This window comes from Urocitellus parryii, chromosome 3, assembly GCF_045843805.1.
Source record: "Urocitellus parryii isolate mUroPar1 chromosome 3, mUroPar1.hap1, whole genome shotgun sequence".
Lineage (NCBI taxonomy): Eukaryota > Metazoa > Chordata > Mammalia > Rodentia > Sciuridae > Urocitellus > Urocitellus parryii.
Window position 1 is genome coordinate 194,463,160 of NC_135533.1, and position 21,409 is coordinate 194,484,568.

At 34.7% G+C, this 21,409-nt stretch overlaps 1 protein-coding gene across 3 annotated transcripts in view; it reads right to left on the minus strand.

Moving 5' to 3' along the window:
* Window positions 1-21,409, minus strand: part of Oxsr1 (oxidative stress responsive kinase 1) — a 97,493-nt gene that overhangs the window by 28,997 nt on the left and 47,087 nt on the right. For all 3 annotated transcript variants that reach the window (XM_026405793.2, XM_026405802.2, XM_026405810.2), the window contains 4 exons: window positions 17,538-17,593; window positions 12,630-12,739; window positions 10,846-10,947; window positions 4,991-5,124 (listed from right to left, as the gene is read on the minus strand). In XM_026405793.2, the coding sequence (XP_026261578.1) occupies window positions 4,991-5,124; window positions 10,846-10,947; window positions 12,630-12,739; window positions 17,538-17,593 (402 nt within the window). The remainder of the gene's footprint in view (window positions 1-4,990; window positions 5,125-10,845; window positions 10,948-12,629; window positions 12,740-17,537; window positions 17,594-21,409) is intronic.

Genomic DNA, 21,409 nt, shown 5'->3' on the forward strand with positions numbered 1-21,409 from the left:
GAGGGAGGAGGAGTGAAGAAAGGAGACGGAAGGGGAAGGAAGACCGGAAAATTCCAAAAGTAAAGTATATTCCCCAGATTTAACCAAAGTCAATTTTTAATTCAACTGTGAGCAATATTTTTATAGTTTTGACTAAATTCATCATTAATTTTTAAAACTTTTAAAAATACATTATTTCAGAATAAAGAATTTTACACTTAAAAAACCCACACCTGATTATGCCACACACATAACATGTAATTCTACAAAAATCACAATTCATCTAAGGTTCAATATTACCTAGTCAAGCCTCTAAGGGGTGGGGTGGGGTGTTGTTTCTTTGTTTTTGCATGCTGCAGATCAAACACAGGGCCTCAGCACACACTAGGCAAGCACCATCCCCAGCCTGAGCAGCAGTTCTTAATCACTGCTGTGTGTTAGAGTATCTGAGGTGTTTAAAAATCCTAACGAACAATGAAAGCAGAATGTATTGGAACAAAACCTAGTATCAGCAGTTTTTTGTTTTTGTGGTTTTTTTTTTTTTTTTTTAACTGTCCAGGTCATTTCAATGTGCATTCAAGCTTAAGAACCAATCCCTAGAGGACTAGCAATCAAGGAGTGCAGCTCAGTAGTAGAGAGCTTGCCTAGAAAGACTGAGGCCATGGATTTAATGGGAGAGGGCGTTTAAGAAAGCAGTTAAATGTGAAATTAGTCAAGAGTTCATTGTTTTGGGGCTGGGACTGTGGCTCAGCGGTAGAGTGCTCGAATAGCACGGGCGGGACCCGGGGTTCAATCCTCAGCACCACATAAAAAAAGAAAATAAAGGCATTGTGTTGTGTCCATTTACACCTAAAATATTTAAAAATATTTTTAAAAAAAGAGTTCATTGCTTCAACAATTTGCCCAAGATGGCTCCTTACTATTCTTTCTTCTAGGTTCATTTCCTTCTTTTTAAAGTTTTTTCCCCAGTATTGGGGATTGAATCCAGGGGAACTCTACCATTGAGTTGCATCCCCAGCCCTTTTTATTTTTAATCTTGAGACAAGATGTTGCTAAATTGCCCTGGGTCATCCCAAACTTATAATCCTCCTTTGTATCTGGGATTGCAGGTGTGCACCATTGCACCCTGATCAAAAAGTACAGCTTTTGAAGGGTTAAGTGAAAGGATGTGATTGGAAAACAATGTTTCTGTGAAAAATATCTTCACCTCATGCTCACTCTTTAATACTAGTTAGACTAGATGGTGAATTCTGGGCTAACAGTTAACTTCTCTCAGCATTATTTAACTATATGCTGGCCTCAATTATTGTTACGGAAAAGTGGTTTTCAGTCTACCTGCTATTCCTCAGTAGGTAATGTGTTCTCTGAGGCTGAATATAAGAAGTTTTGCAACACTGGAAAAGGTAGACAATGCCTGGAACCTGGGGAAAATGGTTCTTTAATCTGAAGTTATAGTGTTTAATAATAAAAAAATGTTCAGCCATTATTTCTTTGACTATTGCTTCCCCTACATTCTCTCTAGTCTTTACTGACTAGTTCATATATGTGTATATGTAAATAGGTTAATCATCCCTAATTCAAAAATCTAAAATCTGAAATGCTCCAAAATCCAAAATTTGAGTGCTAACATAATGTCACAAGTAGAAAATTCCATGCCATGAAACTGTTTCATGCACAAAATCAACAATATTGCCTTTTGTGCATGAAACAATCTTCAGGCTATGTATATGTTATGCAAGAAATAAAAACAATTTTGTGTTTAGACTTGGATCCCATTTCTAAGAGAGCTCATTATGGAAAATGCAAATACTACAAAATTTAAAAAAAAAAAAAACCACTCTGAAATCCAAAAACTCTCTGGTCCCAGGCATTTCAGACAAGAGACATTCAACCTGAACACATATGTGCATAAGCACACCCTCACTCTCTGAATTTTCTCACCCTTGGAATGTTCATCTTTCTTTCATATTTATACCATTCATTTTTTGTGCTACATGTTGAACAATTTCCTCAATAAAGTGTAATGAGATTGAAAACAGGCACTCTGAAGTCAGATTGCAGAGGTCAAAATCCTAACTCCACCATTTATTAGATGTGTGACTTCAGGCAAGGTTACTTAACCTATGATGCAGGTTTTTTTATTGGTAAAACAAAGAAAAAAAGAGTGCCATCGTCATGGATGGCATGAGAATTAAACGAGATGATATACACTAAATGTTTATAAAAGTGCCTGGTACTTGCTGAGCCAATAGTTATCTTTTCTACAGGCTCTTTAAGGGGAAGTGGTTTCCAGTCTACCTGCTATTCCTTAGTAAGTAATCTGTTCCCTGAGGCTGAATGTGAGACGTTTTGCAACACTGGAAAAGGTAGATTTTTAACCAGTTCGTTTAGGGTTCTTTCGTTTTTATCCTAGAAATGCTATATATATTAGAAATGCCCTAAACAAAGTTTTATTTTGGTTTAAATAACAGAAATTAGATTTTTTTATACTTCCCAGGTTTTCTTCTTTTTAAAAAACCACTTTATAACAATATCAGACTTATAGATTTGAGTTGCAAAGGTAGTACAAAGTTCCCACTTACCTTTCATCAGCTTCCATTAATGTTAGCATTTTACATTACCATGGTCTAATTATCAAGCCATTAATTAAAACATTCACATTGGTACAGTACTATTAACTAAACTACAGGCTTTACTCAGATTCTCCAATTTTTCCATTACTTTCATTTCTCTCTCTCTCTCTCTTTTCTTTTTCTTTTTTTTTTTTTTTTTTTTTTGGTGTGGTGCTGGGGAGTAAACCCAGGGTCTTATGCATGTGAGGCAAGCAGTCTACCAACTGAGCTATATCCCAGCCCCTCATTACTTTCATTTTTCTACTGTAGCATCTAATGCAGGACACCTTGTTGCACTGAGTTGCCAGTATCCATCATCTCCCCCATCAGTGATAGTATCTTCTTAGTCTCTCCTTTCCTTGATACTTTTAAAAAGTACTGGCCAGGTATTTTGTAGTATACTCCTCAATTTGGATGTTTGATTATTTTCTAGTTATTAACTAAAATTACAAATTCAAAGAAAGAATACTTCATAGGTGATGTGCCCTTCTAATTGCATCAAATCAATTACATAGTATTATTTCATTGTATTAATGGTGGTGATTAACCTTTATCACTTGATGGAGTTATGACCAGATTTCTTCTCTGTAAAATTGCCATTTTTTCTTTTTCATACTTTAATCCGAAACAAATCACAATCCAACCCACACTCAAGGGAATCCATTAAGTAATTTTAATTACTATATTTTTTCATTTCTAATAGTGCTACTTACATTTTCGTAATGCTCAAACTCTTGTGGGTTCTGATTTCTTTTATGATTTTAATTATATCATTGAATTATCTTAATATCTTGAACAAGGTTGAGGGTTTGACATTAATCGGGAAAGATCTCTGTTTTCTCTTAATGATGATGATATGATGGACAGTTTTATTCTAGTCTACCGTTTTACTGAGTATGTAGACTTCTGAAGATCTTAGCTTAAGCAGCATGTCAGTGCAAAATCCCCTCTGTGGTGGGGAGCCCAAGATCTCAATTCTAGTCATAGCATGGGAGTTAGAAATCCAAAACCTAGCAGGTTACTAGAATGAACAGTCCCACTGAAGGCAGCTACTGGATTAATTGCTAATACTTCTTCCCTAATCTATGGTTACCTCATTATTTCTGGTATCCAGGGATTTTTAAGTTTGATAGCTTTTTTCTGACATTTCTAATTATCTGTAACAAGAGAATTTATTCTTTTTGTTCACTAACTTGGGGGAAGCAAGTGTTTCCTACTTTTAGGTATGAACTTTGCTGCCTATTTTTCTTACCCTTTCCAATAATTCCAATAGTAAATTCTGAAGCCCCATTATATATACTAGAGATATGATCAAGGATGTCAAAGTCTTACTTTTGTCGACCTTTAGAGAAAACAAAATTAAAGAACTTTAAGTGCTAAGAAACTCAGTGGAATACACAGTTGTCCCTTGGTATCTCAGGAGAACTGGTTCCAGAACCCCTCACCACTGTCAAAAATCTGTAGATATTAAAGTCCCTTATAAGAAATGACACAGTATTTGCACATAACCTATATACAATTCTCCCATGTACTTTAAACCATCTCCAGATTACTTATAATATCCAATAAAATGTAAATGCTATGTAAATAGTTTTTATACTATACTGCTTATGGAATAATTATAAGAAAAAGTCTATGTGTTCAGTACAGTTTTACTTTTTTCCTAGAATACTTTTGATCCATGGTTGGCTGAACCTGTGAATGTAAAACCTGTCTCTATGCAGAACTTATATACATATATGAAACAGAAAAATAAGGTATAGAACAGAGGCCTAAATTATGATTCAAGACTTTTGAATTCAAGTTCCCACATCTATGACTAGGCATCTGGGTGACCACAGAGAAAAGCTTGTACTCAATGATCTCCAACATTCTATAATGCTGTTTAATAGACAAAAATATATGCATTGAATATTTTTACTTATTTGTTCACTTGCCATTCAATCTATCTAGAACTGACAAAGAAGCAACTTAAAATTCTGGTCCAGTTACTAAAAGCTTTCTAACATGGAAAGAAGTACTATTATTTGACACTAAATATAAACTTGTTATGTATATTCCTTTTGTTATTAAATTATAAATGATATTTGTTTACTTAAAAATTTTAAGTGCAAAGTAAACACAAACATCTCCCATTAACCTGGTTTTTTACTAATACAGCATTCACAATATATAATTTTATAGCTCCAGAACACTAAAAAATAGTTAAAACTATTTAGGGTATACTATATACTAAAAAGAAGACAGAAATCAAGACCATCAATGTGAAACTGTCTTGTAAAATAGTCTCTGTATACTTTTTAAAACTTTATAGTTAGCCCTTTAGATATGAATCTCAGATTACCCACAATGGTTTACATATCAATGGACAGAAAAGTATGGTTTCTTTTATTTTTTACCTTTTTTCTGGATCCTTTTGAAGGCACAATGAAATCATTTTTCTAAATGATTTGCCATATTTTTTCAGCATTTCTTTATCTTGAACACCAGTTTCCAAAGAAGGAGGATCATTCTGCAGTGTTAGCATTAAAACCTGTAAAAATTTTCAATACAGTGTAAACTTCTGAAGACTCAATGAAATTTAATTAACAACTACGGTCCAGATTTTTCAATACAGACATACTTTCCTTCCTACAAAATAAAAACAAATTAGAGAGCTGGGGCTGGGGCTCAGTGGTAGAGTACTTGCCTAGCATGCACAAAGCCTGGGGTTTGATTTCCAGCACTGCTAAATACGTAAATAAACAAACAAAAGTTCACATTAGGCCAGTTGTTTAAAACCCAGAGTTATTTGTTATTTTTTCTTAATTAGTCTTTATTTTATTTAGTTGTTTTTATGTGGTGCTGAGGATAGAACCCAGGACCTCACTGGTGCTAGGCAAGTGTTCTACCACTGAGCTACACCCCTAGCCCTAGAACCCATTTTTATTTGTGACTTCCACAGTAATAAAAAGTATACAGCTGGCTCTCCCAATAGTTTTCTCACAAGGGCCTACTGTGTCAACATTGATGTTCTTTAGTTAGAATCCTTTGTTTCTTGATGTCCCTCAGTCCTAATTCTTATACTGCCAAATTACCTTTAAAAAAAACATTAAAACCACAGCAAAATTAAGAGCGTGACCTCACTAATTTTACATATTCATGGGCCTGCTTTACCTTGACTCCTTGTCCATGGCCTTCCCTTTCTAGAGCTTCCACCACAGAAATCGCCAATGATGGGCTGGGGATATAGCTCAGTTGGTAGAGTACTTGCCTTGCATGTACAAGGCCCTGGATTCCATCGCCAGCACCACAAAAATCAATCAATCAATTTAAAAATATATAACCAATGATGTCCAAATTAACAAAGCTATGTAAGTTCTCATCCACATTCTTTCTGCCTCCCCTGCAACAACTGACAATTTTGATTATTCTGTCCATGATACATTCCTTCCTGCTTCGGATTTCATGGCAATATACTAGCTTGATGCATAGAGATATAAGGAATGAAGGTCATATTTATATGGGAAGGATCCAAGTTATTTGTGTTTTTCTATATTGCTTAACTTTTTGTATAAAAGCTTGCAACATTTTTTAAAATATAAAATCAACACACACAAAAAAGAGGCCCGAATCAGTGTTATTACTTGCTCTTCCGATTCAATTTATACTTACATAATTGGAATCAGTAAGGCTGGCAATTTTTTTTTTTTGAGCAAATAAGTTAACACGTATGTCCAGCTAGAACTGCAGGAATAATAATCTACAATGGATAAATAGACCTCACTCATCATCATCTTTTTAAAAGTAAGCCATTTGGCCTAAAAAAAGCCTCCCACCTTGCAAATGTAAAAACATATCCTTTTAAAAAAATGGATACATAGAGGGTTTTCATAACATTCTTTTACTGGTTTTGTTCCTCTCTATACTTTACAGTATTGCAGGGACAGAATAATATCTTTTCTTTAGGTTCTATGATACAGTTGTGATACCTATATGACAATTTACAATGGTGGTCATCCATCCACAGGGCGTCTTTTGCAGTGAAAAAGCAGAACCACAACCACCAGTTATGAACAGAAAAACAGAATTCATGTACATATTATAACTAGAGAACAGCCACACAGACAAATATGGTTATGAGCATTCTTGACAGAACCATACTGTAACACAAAAACTCATTCTGTCACTAATGTTGAAATAACCACATTTCCGGTAACTACTAGATTAGTACACAATGACAGGCCATTTAATAAAAGGTGCATAGTGTTCTATCATGAAGCAAAATTTATATTAATTTCTATCCAATAGATAATGAAAATAATTAGCATATCTGGCATATGAACACTATGCATGGATTATTTATTATTTGAAAAGCAATTAAAACAGTGCCTGCACAGAAAATCATGTAAAACATGTTAGCTATATTTACACAAATATGTAATCCTCCCCACAACCTTATGAAGTAGAAATGATCATCATCCCCTTTGAGGCTGCTCTGTAAATGTGACTATGGGAAACTGAGAGACGTTGGTCTACAATTTTATCAAACTAAGACTCAAGAGATGGAAAGGCATAACATAAAAAAGTCAACTATAATATAAAGCCATCCAATGCCAAGCACCTAGGTTGTATTTTAATGTTTAATTCATATTGTAACCATTACGGGGGTTTGAAGGAATACAGCACAGAACACTATGGGGGAGAAGATGGTGGGATAGGAAGTATCAGGAATCTCTTTCCACATACCTAGACAACTACACTGGATAATCTGAACTAATGATTTTGGAACTCTGGATTCTACTAAAGCTTACAAATTCCAAGGAAAGGCTTAGACAGTAAGTTAAGTTTTGGTTATTTCAGCTATTAGGAAAGAAAGAGCTACCCACCCCAACCTCCAACTCTATTACATATTCCTAGAACAACTGCACTGTTATGGTTAGATATTAGGTGTCCCTCCCAAAGCTCATGTGTGAGACAATGCAAGAAGGTTTATAGGAGAAATTATCAATTATAAGAGCCTTAACTCAATCAGTGAATTACTCCCCTGATTACTTCAGTGGTCACTGACAGCAGGTGGGGTGTGGCTGGAGAAGGTGGGTCATTGGGGGCATGCCTTTGGGGTATATATTTTGTATCTGATGAGTAGAATCTCTCTCTCTCTGCTTCCTTATCATGTGAGTCACTTCCCTCTGCCACACTTATCTGCCATGATGTTCTGCCTCACCTTGAGCCCCCAAGGAATGGAGCTGGCTGTCTATGGACTGATGCCTCTGAAACCTTGAGTCCTCAAAATAAACTTTTCCTCCTTAAAATTGCTTGTCACATCTTTTAGTCAAAACAGTGGAAAAGGTAACTAAAACACACACAGTATGAAGATCCAGAGTGAAGAACAAAAGACTATGTCTTCTACCTAATGGAGATTGGTTCTCTCACTGCTGATTACTTTTGATCACAAAGATGCATATAAAGAGTCAGCAGCCAATGGTGGTACAAGTCCTTTCCTCTCCAGCTAAAGTGACTTCCAGGAGATTGAAAGAGTCAATCCCCGCCTTTCATTTTTCTTTTTCTCTTTTTTGAGAACCAAATATTAAAGACCAGGAAAAAACTACATATATAGAGATTATTAAAAAGAGATCATCCAAACTCAAGAAAAAACAACTGTCTTAAAGATGCTCAAAGAACTAAAGAAAGATATGAAGAAATCAGGAAACAATGCTTGAATAAAATAGAAATGTCAATGATGAAATTTTTTAAAAACTCAAAAGAAACCAAAAATCTTTCTGACGTTGAGTACAACTAAAACACACACACACACACACACACAAAAAAAAAAACCCACAACACTAGATGATTCAAAGGCAGATTTGAGTAAGCAAAAGGAACAATCAATTACTTTGAATGGAAATTTCTAAGAAACAGAAAGAAAAAGGATTAAAAAAAAAAACAGAGCCTAAGAGACATTTGAAATATCAAAGATCACAGAGAAAAGTACAGAAGTAATACTGTTAAAATATTTTCAATTTTATTAAAGAAATAAATGTAAACAATCAAGAAGATCAATAAATTCCAAGTAAGATGAATATAAGGAGATTCAAGCCAAGATAAATCATAATCAAACTTTCCAAAGAGAAAGATCTTGAAAGCAGCAAGACTTCTCATATACAGGGATCCTCAATAAGAATATCAGCACATGGGCTGGGGATGTAGCTCAGTGGTAGAACACTCATAGAGCAGTCACAAAATCCTGGGTCCAATCCCTGGTACAAATAAACAAAATATCGGCAGATCTTCCTTATATTTTTATTAAGAACTATGAAGGCCAGAAGCAGAGGGCCAAAATATTCAAAATGCTAAATGAAAAAAATCTATCAACTATCAACCAAGAATCCTATAATCAGGCCAGCCTCAGCAACTAAGAGAGACCTGTCTCAAAATGAATTTTTTTTAAAAGGGCCAGGGGTATACCTCAGTGATAGAAGGCCTCTGGGTTCAATACTCAGAGGAAGGGAGGAAGGGAGGAAGGGAGGAAGGGAGGAAGGGAGGGAGGGAGGGAGGGAGGGAGGGAGGAAGGAAGGAAGGAAGGAAGGAAGGAAGGAAGGAAGGAAGGAAGGAAGGAAGGAAGGCAATTCATACTAGTTACAAAAATACATAAGAATAATTTAACCAAGGAAATGAATTACCTCTCCAATTAAAATTATAAAACATTGATGTAGAAAATCAAAAACAACATGCAAAAAATGGATAAACATCCCATGATCATGGATTGGAAAAATTAATACTGTTAACACGTAAATTCCACATGAAACAATTTACAGATTCAATGTAATCCCAACCAAAATAACAAAGGTGACTATTCCCCAAAGACCTTAAAAGAGCGTACTATAGGGATACAGCAACACTGATGTTCATAGCAGCACAATTCACAATAGCTAGACTGTGGAATCAACCTAGATGCCCTTCAATAGATGAATGGATAAAAAAAAAATGTGGCATTTATACACAATGGAGTATTACTCGGCACTAAAAAATGACAAAATCATGGCATTTGCAGGGAAATGGATGGCATTAGAGCAGATTATGCTAAGTGAAGCCAGCCAATCCCTACAAAACAAATGCCAAATGTCTTCTTTGATATAAGGAGGGCAACTAAGAACAGAGGAAGGAATACCATTAAACAGGGACGAGAGGTGGGAAGGAAAGGGAGAGAGAAGGGAAACTGAATGGAAATGGAAGGAGACCCTGATTGTTATACAAAATTACATGTAAGAGGAAGTGAGGGGAAAGGGAAAAAAAAAACAAGAGAGAGAAATGAATTACAGTAGATGGGGTAGAGAGAGAAGAGGGGAGGGGAGGGGGATAGTAGAGGATAGGAAGGGCAGCAGAATATAACAGACACTAGTATGGCAGTATGTAAAAACGTGGATGTGTAACCGATGTGATTCTGCAATCTGTATACAGGGTAAAAATGGGAGTTCATAACCCACTTGAATCAAATGTATGAAATATGATATGTCAAGAGCTTTGTAATGTTTTGAACAACTAATAATAAAAAAAAATAACAAAGGCATTCTTCACAGAAAAAAAAATCCTAAAATTCATATAGAACCAAAAAAAGACCCTGAATGGCCAAAGCAACTTCAATAAAGTTGGAGGTGTCATGATACCTGACTTCATAACACACTACAAAGCTATAGTAACCATAACAGATGGTACTGGCATAAAAACACACATACAGACCAATCGAACAAAACAGAGAACTCTGAAATAAACCCATCCATCTACAACTTATTTTCAACAAAGATGCAAAAAGTACACATTAGGAAAAGGACATCTTCTTCAAAATACAGGTGCTGGGAAAACTGGACATTCATATGCAGAATAAAACCAGAACCCTCTCACCATATTTACAAAAAAAAAAAAAAAAATTCAATTCCCAGTACTTCCCCTGAGCAAAAAAAAAAAAAAAATCAACTCAAAATGGAAAGACCTAAATGTAATAACTAAAACCCCTAGGATCACCAAAAAAAATTTTTAAGAAAACACTTAAATATTGACAGTAAGATATTTCACATTATGAATATATTTAACATCACTTAACTGTATACTCACAAATGGTTAAGATGAAAATTTTATGGTAAATGTTACAGATATTTTGCCACAATTAGAAAAAAAAAAAAATGGAAAACCAGCGTAAGACCAGCAAATGAAGAAAAAGCTCTGAAAAGAAACTGGGACTTGAACTTGGGTATAGTATTTTGAATTTGAGCTTCACCTTCATTGGTGGATACTTATGATAAGGAGCTGCCCCTGTAGCCAGTTCAATTGCTGTGATTCCAAAACTCCAGATATCAGCTTTGAAATCATAACCTCGGACCTGCAAAGAAGAGAAAGATGTGCATGATTATTTTAACCAATTTAAAAGCACTTTTTAAAAATTTTTTTCTTGGGGCTGGGATTGTGGCTCAGCGGTAGAGCGCTCGCCTAGCATGCGTGGGGCCCTGGGTTCAATCCTAAGTACCACATAAAAATAAATAAAAGAAATAAAGGTATTGTGTCCAACTACAACTAAAAAAATAAATATTTAAATTTATTTTTTCTTCTTTGCTAAAAGCTCTTTTAAAAAGGTAGTTTCTATTGGGGCTGGGGTTGTGGCTCATCAGTAGAGCGCTCTCCTAGCACACACGAAGCCCTGGGTTCATCCTCAGTGCCACATAAAAATAAATAAAGATATTGTGTATATCAACTATAACTAAAAAATAAGTAATTTTTTTAAAAAAAGGTAGTTTCTACTATATTATCATCAAGAACAATGAAAAGCATTCATAAGCATTATAGAATAAAATAATCTAAAGTAAACAAAAACTAAATATACTTGGTAATGGGGAAAGAGGCAACCTGAATGTTCACAAAAAGAGAAATTGTTAACTATGATACAGTAAATTACAAGAATATTACATAATCAATTAAAAGCAATGCTTATTAATTCTACATGAAAACAGAAAAACCATTTGTGATAAAACATTTATGAAGAGAAAAAATAATATGAATTGTCAAAAGTTTGACACAGTAACAAGAGATACATCATCTCTCTCTTTTGGGGGGGGGGGTGAGAGGTACTGGGGATTGAACTCAAGGGCATTCAGCTACTGAGCCCCATCCCCAGCCCTTTTTTGTATTTATTTTTGCATTTATAATATTTAGAGACAGGGTTTCGCTGAGTTGCTTAGTGCCTTGCTAAGGTGCTGAGGCTGGTATTAAAAGTTGGAATGCTACCAATTTCAAATGCCACCAAAGAGAAAAATAAATAAGGAATAAGAAATAAGCACTAGATTTGAGAATCAGCGGAGTTAAGTGATGGGATAAGTGACAACAGGTTGTAGATATGTGAAATGCAAATAAGAAATGGGATGTGGAGATCACTTAGACCTTCAAGAAACACCAACAAAACCACATGTAAGGGCTGGGGCTGGGGCTCAGCGGTAGCGCACTTGCCTCGCATGTGTGAGGCACTGGGTTCGATTTTCAGCACCACATATGAATAAATAAAATAAAGGTCTATCAACAACTAAAAATAAATTTTTTAAAAAAACATGTAAAACTACTAGGTCATTTATTTTGTATTAAGAAAAATTTTTTAAATTGTTATTATATTATGTTCTGAGTTATGCTTTGGCTTTTTTGTTTAGATTCTTTTGGGGGATTTTACAGCTATGGTGCACACCTATCATATCATGTACTCAGGAGGCTGAGGCAAGAGAATCATAAGTTCAAGGCCAATCTGGAAAACTCAGTGAGACCCTGTCTCAAAATAAAAATAAAAAGGGATGGGATGTAACTCAGTGGTACAGTGTTTGCCTAGCACACATGAGGCCCTGGGTTCAATCCCCTGCACCATACACACACAAAAAAGAGTAGACTAAGTTTTAACCAAGGAGGAGAAATATACATTTCTTAAAGCTAACCTGGTATATGTACTAAACAAAAGCAAACATTTAATTTACTCAGTTTCATCACAAAAACCTAAGCCATTTTTTTAAAAGACAAAAATCATAGTACCTGTTCCATAACTTCAGGTGCCATCCAGCAAGGGGTGCCAACAAAGGTCTTCCTTACTTTATTTCGGGTAATATCACCACCTGTTGCTAGAAAAGCACTAACCCCAAAGTCTGAAATTGAATACAACAGCACAGAATTATAAAGTCAGTAATAATCATAAACCAATAGGAAACTAATATGTTGTTAGTCACCATCCTATACATAAGACATATATAGAGAGACCAATTTGCTGAACTTTGTAGCTAAATTAAGGTATAGCTTAACAGGTCCTTCATTCCATTCCTCTCCACTCTCACAAAGTATCATCTTAATCTGCTCCTTGTTCAAATCTATTCTACATACTAGGATGGGATCCATCTTTCCTTCTTTCCTTCCCCTCTTTTCGTTTCCTTTTCTACCATCTGGCTCTTTCAGCTCAAAAACTCCTACAGGTTCAAAAAGCTCACAAGAAGATGGTTCCAAATAAATTAGAGTTAGTAATTCTAATTTAATATCCCATCTTGACTTCTTAATAGATGTATATCATTGGTAAACTGAAGTTTATCCAAGCCTCAGGATTTTCTCCACAAAGATTTTATTCCAAAATATTGAAACCAAAGTCACTGATGAGGAGGACTGCCTGTCTCACTAATATTCCTCCTTTTATAATAGTTCTGGTCATGTAACTGTGTTCTGTGATGTTGACACCAGGGCATAGCTGATTTGAGCCAGGTTTAGACACCTTAATCCAAGTTTGATCAATCATAGCTCTTGCCTGAAGCTTGAATGGAAAAACAAGAAAAATGGGGGTCACTGGAGTCAAGTCATGTTAACAGAAGAATCTTGTTCACTAGCACAACTGGGTTCTTGTTCATCCTGAGGCTTAGTTGTTGGTGGATTCTTTCTGTGTACTCACTACCAGCATATTCAAAAAATTCCTGCTTTGTTAAGTTAGCCAATGATAATTTCTGATGCAACCAAAGAACAATATCTAATATAGTGAAGAGTTTTATATACTTTAGTAAACACCTTATCCAATTCCCTTCTTGCTATTTCAAAACACCCTGTGGTATGTAAAATGGGTCTATACTTGAAAATAGAATAAATTATAGACAAACCTAGTGTGAGAAAGATTAATTCTAGCACTGTAAAATTCCAGATTTAGAAAACAGTTAATTCATTCATACTGAAGTGATTATTGGCTTGTCTCTATGTAAAACAGCACATCTATACAAAACAAGTTTTTAAAAAATTTATCTTAATTCTTAATGCTCCTAAACTGGTGAATATCTAGGTATTGAGTAAGTTTTTAAAAAATCAGAAGTCTCATAATTGAACCTGAAGATATAGTTAGTGTACATAACCTGATTAGTTAAGTCTTTTATATTGAAGAATTTTAAGGCATAGGTTTGTTCTATTAGTAAAAATACCCATACTTAATCAGGTGCTTAGTATTTTACAGGGAATTTTTAATTTACTCCTTAACAACAACCATTTTAAGTTGGTACTATTATTTACCACTTTTTACAGATGAAGAAACTGTATCCAGAATTCTAAATCCAGAATTTAATGATTCAAAATCTTCAGATTTTCCTTTTATACACTTCTCTTATCCCTAAGACTTACCAACCCTGAAGACTTGAGTTAAAGCAGTCAGCTAAGGCATATAAATGAGAGCATCCACTGTACTAAAATGTCCACTGTTACTCCAACTATAAAGAAGAGAAATCAAGCAGCAAATACCCTACTTGCCTCAATTTAAATTGCCAACTAAAGACAAAAAGTAACTAAAATTTGAAATAAACCATTTTAACTCCTCTGTTAACAATTTCAATAAAGTACAAAATGGAATTTGGTGCCTACTAAATGACAGGATCAAAAGTAAAGGTCAAGGGAGACATGTTCCCTACCTTTATGCAACTTCTCCTTATAGAAGGTAGAATCAGGTAATTAGAATACACTATGCTAAATTCTATATAGTGTAAAAAAAAATCTGTAAGCCCAAAAACTATTTTAAAAACACAGGGGAAATACTTTATAATATTGGATTTGACAACAACTTGTTGAATATGACACCAAATCCTGGGAAACAGAAAAACCAGATAAATTGGACTTCACCAAAATTTATTTCATCAAATTTTCTTAAAATATCGCTCAACAGAGTGCAAAACATAACCCAAGAATTGGGAGAAAATATTTGTAAGCCAAAAATTTCATAAGGGATTGATATCCAGAATAAAGAACTCCACACTTCAACAATTTTTAAAAATCCAATTTTAAAATGGCAAAGGACTTGAGTAGACATTTCACCAAAGAAGGCAAATGGTCAATAAATACATGAAAAGATGTTCAATATTTCTAATTGCTAGGCAAATACGAATCAAAACCACAATGAGATAGATACCAACTCACACCAATTAGAAAAGCTACTATTAATTTAAAAAAAAAAAAAAAAAGTAGGGCACATGGCATATGCTTGTAATCCCAGCAACCAGGAGGCTGAGGCAGGAGATTATCAAGTTTGAGGCCAGCTTAGAGAACTTAGGGAAACCCATTCACAAAGTAAAAATATAGGGAATGGGGATATAGCTCAGGGGTAGAACATTTGCTTAGCATGTTCAAGCCCCTGGGTTTGATCCCCAGCACCACACACACAAAAAAAGTAAATAGGAAAGACAAGACTGGGGATATAGCTCAGTGGTAGAGTAACCCTAGATTCAACTCCCACTACAAAAAAAAAAAAAAAAAAAGGAAAACAGCAGCTGCCATGTTTTTGAGGCAGTTCCTCCAAAAAAAAACAAAACAAAAAAAAACACCACACACACACACACACACACACAGAATTATCCAATAATTCTACTTATGAGCATATACTCAAAAGAAATGAAAAACAGGGACTCAGATGTTCATATACGTGTGTTCATAGCAGCATTATTCACAATAGATAAAAGGTAGATGAAACAAGCTTTTATCATCCTTGATGGATAAATGGATGAATATAGTATATGCATTCAATCTTTAAAAGTAATGAAAATCCACAATGTACTATAATATGGATTAACCTCAAAGATATTATGCTAAATAAAATGACCCAATCACAAAAGAAGAAATGTTGTATGACTAGTTATGATGTACTTAGAGTAGTTAAATTCACAGAGACAGAAAGTAAAATCATAGTTGTTCAGAATCAAGGTGACAATGTAATGGGAAATTACTTTTTAATAAGTACAAAGTTTTAGTGGAAGAGGATGAAAAAGTTCCAGAAATGGATGGTTGTGACAGCTACACAACATGAACATACTTAATGCCACAGAACCATATACTTAAGAATAGTTAAAATGGCAAAATTTATGTTATATTTTATCACAATTAAAAAAAATATACAAATAGGGCTGGAGGTGTAGCTCAATGGTAGAGGACCCACCTGCCTAGCATTTGTTAGGCTGTGGGCTCAATACTTTGCACCATACATACAAAAACAAATAAATACATAAAAATGAAAAATATGTAAAGTTATCTAAGGAGGCAGTATCTACCTGGAGATAGACTGGACACAGATGAAAGAGAGGCAGCAAAGTTGTTCCTGAATTCCTGTTTGGTGCCATTCACACTAGGCTAGGTTATCACATCTAGTCTATCATCCTACATTGTAATTTTATTTTTAATGTTTTTGTATGTCGCTGTAGATCTGTTCATTTCCCTCACTATATATAGTATTCTGATATATAAATTAGTCACAATTTATTTATATGCTCTACTAATGAAGTGATGAATTTTTTCAAACTCATAATGATTAAGATTACTGTGGTAAATATAGAGGTGAGTTTTTCTGGGCTATATATGCAGTAATCGTAGTCTTACAATATACATCTCTTCAATTTTAATAAATGGTTCTAACTCATTTATACTCCATCATTAGTGAATATATCACCAATAACTGGTACTGCCAGGTATTTCTACAAAGTCAGTCAATTGAGAATATTATTCCAATGTGACTGTACTTTTCATTTAATAGATTTTTATATTTAAGTTTGGATTCCTTCATTTGGGAAGTGCCTATGCCAATCTTTTTGCCCACTTCATTATTTTTTTTTACCTTAGTGAGTTATTTATATGTTCTAAATTTGATCCCTGTTAATTATTCATGTTGTAAACATCTACTCTATGGCTTGCCTTTTTACCATAGTCATAAAACTGCTTGTTCCTCTTCTGATAAACAGAATTGCTATTTTTAAAGGACTCAAATTTATGTTAGAGCATTATGTGGCTTGGTTAAAACATTTCCTTACCTCAAGGACATGAAGATGTTTGCCTAAATTATCTTCTAAAGGTGAAAGAAATAATTTAAGGTCTGGGTAACCACCTTTTTCCTGCCAAACATTTGGCTGTTTTAGCAGCTTGGGACCAAGCTGAAGGAGGCGGTGTTTCATCAGGATAGCCACCTTTGGCAGGCCTTGGCCTCCAGCTCTTATTATCCCACAGTTATGAAGCTGCCAAAAGTGCACTTCCACTTCTCAGATTCCTCTTGATAATTAACAAATACTTTCTCCTAGGACAAAAGCAGCTCTATATTATCTCTCTACAGCATATTTACTCTTAAACATAGTGAGGATTCTCGACTATTTCTCCTTTAAAGCAAAGTACAGAATGCTAAACATAGAATGCGATGAGAATCCAAAGCAGAAGACCGTGATCAGGATGAGGAGTGGACAACTGGAAAGTAATGAGTAATGGTCAGAAAAATGTCCAAGATCAGAAATGAGGGATGAGTAGTAGAAGATATCTTGAGAGTCAGCAGGGATGTACCAACACAGGATGCTTGAATAGAGATGGCCCAGAGAACAGGAGAAAATACTGACTAACATAAAAGATATGTAATGTGGTTCTACTGACCATTAAATCAGAATAAAAAGGAACACTAATCCTTACCTGCAATCTGTACTGAGCCATCTTCTCCAAGAAGAATATTTCCAGCTTTCACATCTCTTTAAGGAAAAAAAGTCACATCTCAAAAAACATATATTCTTTGGAGTAATATACTTTAAGCAATTGTTTACTGTATTTACACAACACAAGCAATATTTAAATGTTTTATTTTGTATTAAAGGGTATTAAGGCCAACAATAAGCTTTTTAAAATTTTAGTCACTTTACCAGAATCTAAACATTGACCAGAAAACCACAATAAGGTATAGGTTCTTCTTATAATATCTAGAAATAACTTAAGGTGACTAAATATTCTTGACTGAGATCACAGTGGCCAAAGAACATGACCTGCATCTCCCCTCACCTAATACTAATTTTTCTACTAAACACTTTTTACAAATACTAGATCATTCTCTCTCTGGAACCTCAAATACCCACCCACCAACTCCTAACTGATCAATTTTGTTAAAATAATCAATATGCACTTGAAAGTAGAGACTATTCTGAGCTTATAGCATAAAGACAGATATAAATTATTCCAACCCAACTATACTTTTATTGATATTTATAACAACTCAAGTAATACAGGAATATATTCTTGTTACAAAAAAAAATTTTTTAAACATTACTAAGAAGATCAAAGTCCTTTGACCATCATTCTCAAGTCTAGTATTCTCTCCAAAGTTGTCAAATGTTATTAGTCCAATTAACAAATATATTACCTATGGCTTACCTGGACATTTCCCCCAGTATAAATGATATTATACTATTCATTTAAGTCTACAACATGTTTTCTTTGGTATACTAAAAACCTCTAAGTCCTAAGAACAGCAAATCCATTTCTTGATAACCCAGAAAAAGCCTCACAGTGGAGGCTGGAGTTGTGGCTCAGCGGTAGAGTGCTCACCTAGCATGTGACACACTGGGTTCAATCCTCAGCAACACATAAAAATAAATAAAATAAAGGTATTATGTCCATCTACAACTAAAAAAAAACTTTATATATATATATATGTATATATATATATGTGTGTGTGTGTGTGTATGTTTGTGTGTGTGTGTGTGTGTATACACACACACATATACAGAGATTCCACTGCAGCATTGTTTGTAATAACTAGCACAATAACAACAAATAAGGCAATGACCTAGACAGCCAGCTATAGTGGAAAGGTTAAATTAATTCTGCTACATCCATGAAACAGAATGTCCATCAACAGACTGTGAAATGAAATGCCTTCTAACACACATTTTAAATGAACAAGTCAAATAAGAGTGCATTTTATATGATTGTTTTACTTACATTTACACACAAACACAACACACACACATATACACACACCACACACACACACACACACACACACACACACATATCCTTTAATGGTTTCCATGGTGATGAGTGGGGCTAAAGTCAAGGGGAACAGTGTTCAAATATCTTCTAAGAATGTACTCATGTAGTCATTTTGCAATTAAAACAAATATAATTAAATAAACAAAAGAAAGGCAGTACCTTAGGGGCCGGGATTGTGGCTCAGTGGTAGAGCACTTGCCTAGTGATGTGTGAGGCCCAGGGTTCGAGTCTCAGTACCGCATATAAATAAAAGTCCATTTACAACAAAAATAAATATATATATTTAAAAAAAAAAGAAAAAGAAAGGCAGTACTTAAGGCTAGATAAGGAAAAAAAGTAAGGCCAGCTCATGGAGGAAAGCTTTGTCTATCAGGAAAACGAGTCAGAGAAACACACGTCATTCCTTCCTGTCCATGTCCCTTTTTCCTCCATCTTTAAACATAACCATTTGCTGGCAAACAGTTTCACAACTGTTTGCAGCAGCATCATACCACAGCATATAATGCATTTCCTTGATATATACGGAAGCATAAGGAAATTGTGTTCTTGAGTGTCGTATATTGCTCAGAAACCCAAGCAAGTTACGAGTGTTTTCCCAGAGGCTGATTCAATAGAGTGGAAGAGGCTGACTTGCTTTTGCTCCATGAACCTAGAGTCTCTTGACTTTAGATACTACAAATAGAAAAGAATTCAGGACATTCCCTTCCCTTAGTGACAAAAGCCATTCAACTGAGTCAATCACTAACTTCCAACTCCCTTTTCTGAGCTCATCAAAAACTGTGGGGGGTAGGGGGAGAGTAGAGATTAGCCACTCTCTCATGTGTTTTTATAGCAGGTTGTATTACAATGTTACCAAAGTGTATTACTACTGTATGATTGTATTTCCAGGTCAGCCTCCCCATTTTATCCTGAATTACATCTGGACCTATATCTTATTTAGCATGTCCCAGATACCCATCAACTAAACTATGCAGGACACTACCTGACTCTAAATCCTCTTCTGTAAAGAAGTGGATTATCAACAAGTAAATAAAAATTTCAACTAAACAACAACAACAACATAAAAAAAAAAGCAACCTAGATTGTACCCTCCCTGATACTCCAACCCCTATCCTTGACCTCCTACTTCATTCCAGATGTTAGAGTTATAAACTAATACACTTCAGTCAAAGAATGTGAGAAGTCTAACCACTGCATCAGTAAGAAACCAATTAAGCTGTGGCACATCTCATTCATACCATGAAATACTATGTATAATGAATGAATACCTGTGTTTTATCCTTTCCTTGTTTTTGATGTTCTTGGCAGTTCTGAGAAGCATTAGTCAAGTGTTTTGTCAAACATTCTTCTAAAGAATTTATATGACATTTTTCTCATTGTTAGACTGGTGTTGGGTTTGAAAGGAAACTCATGAGTGTCATTTTTATCACATTACCTCAAGGTATATGGTATCAACATAAGTCAGCACAGATGAAGCTTTTTACCATATACCATCTTGTGTTGTTGGAATGCTTTAAGCCATGTATAGGGATTACCTATACCAATGTTTTTTAAGTTTCTGTCTTTCATAAATGAAAACATATCAATCCAATTTTCAGTAGAGCCTGTACTTTTTGCTTATTTTTCCTGATAATCAATTATGTTTCTCTTTTGAACCCAAAGTGCAATCTGCAGAACAATCTCCAGGAGTAAAAGCAGAGGAAAATCATGACCCAGTGAATAATCAAATACACCACAGTCTGTCCTCACACACAACAGGACAATGGTCCTTTCAAGGAAAAAGATCTGTAACTATGTATCTGAAAACCAATCTAAGGCCTCAGGTTAAAGAACATTTTTTACTTTGTCATAAACAATTATTAAGCAACTCAGCAGCCCCATCAGTTGAGTCATCCACCTACTGTTATTTAGCAAGAATAGTTGAGTTTTGTTTTTCACTGCTTACTGTCATTTCTCACATGTCACCACTGCCCAAAAGTTACACATTCCTCCTAAAATTAAAAAAGAATATCAAAGAATGCTTGGCCTTCTCATAAGTACAAAATACAGATTGAATCTCTGATTTAAAGTGTGAGAAGCTGGGCGTGGAGGTGCACAGCTGTAATCCCAGCTAACATTTTTATTACTCATCAATAGGCACAGTTTATGGAAAAATTGAAAAGAGGTCAAGAGAAGCAATGAATCAAAACCAGAGCTGGAAATATATCACATTTATGCATCTTAAAATATCTAACATTTCTGTTAGAGCTAATCTTCTTAATGGGAAAAATATTTGGGTAGGTAAACACAGAAAGAAAAGTCTAATTTAGAGATATGTTTATCCTAATAAAAATCTCTAAAGCTAAAGGATCAGGGGAAAACACAATAGAAATGGAAGAAAATTATGTGACCTGATTCAGCAGGCTAACACACAAATCCACCTTTAGTAACAACTGGACTTTAAACATATGAGAAGTAGCAAAACCTACTAAAAATATCCATTTCTGTGTAAGTCTCTGTATATTTCAGACTGCTCACTGCTA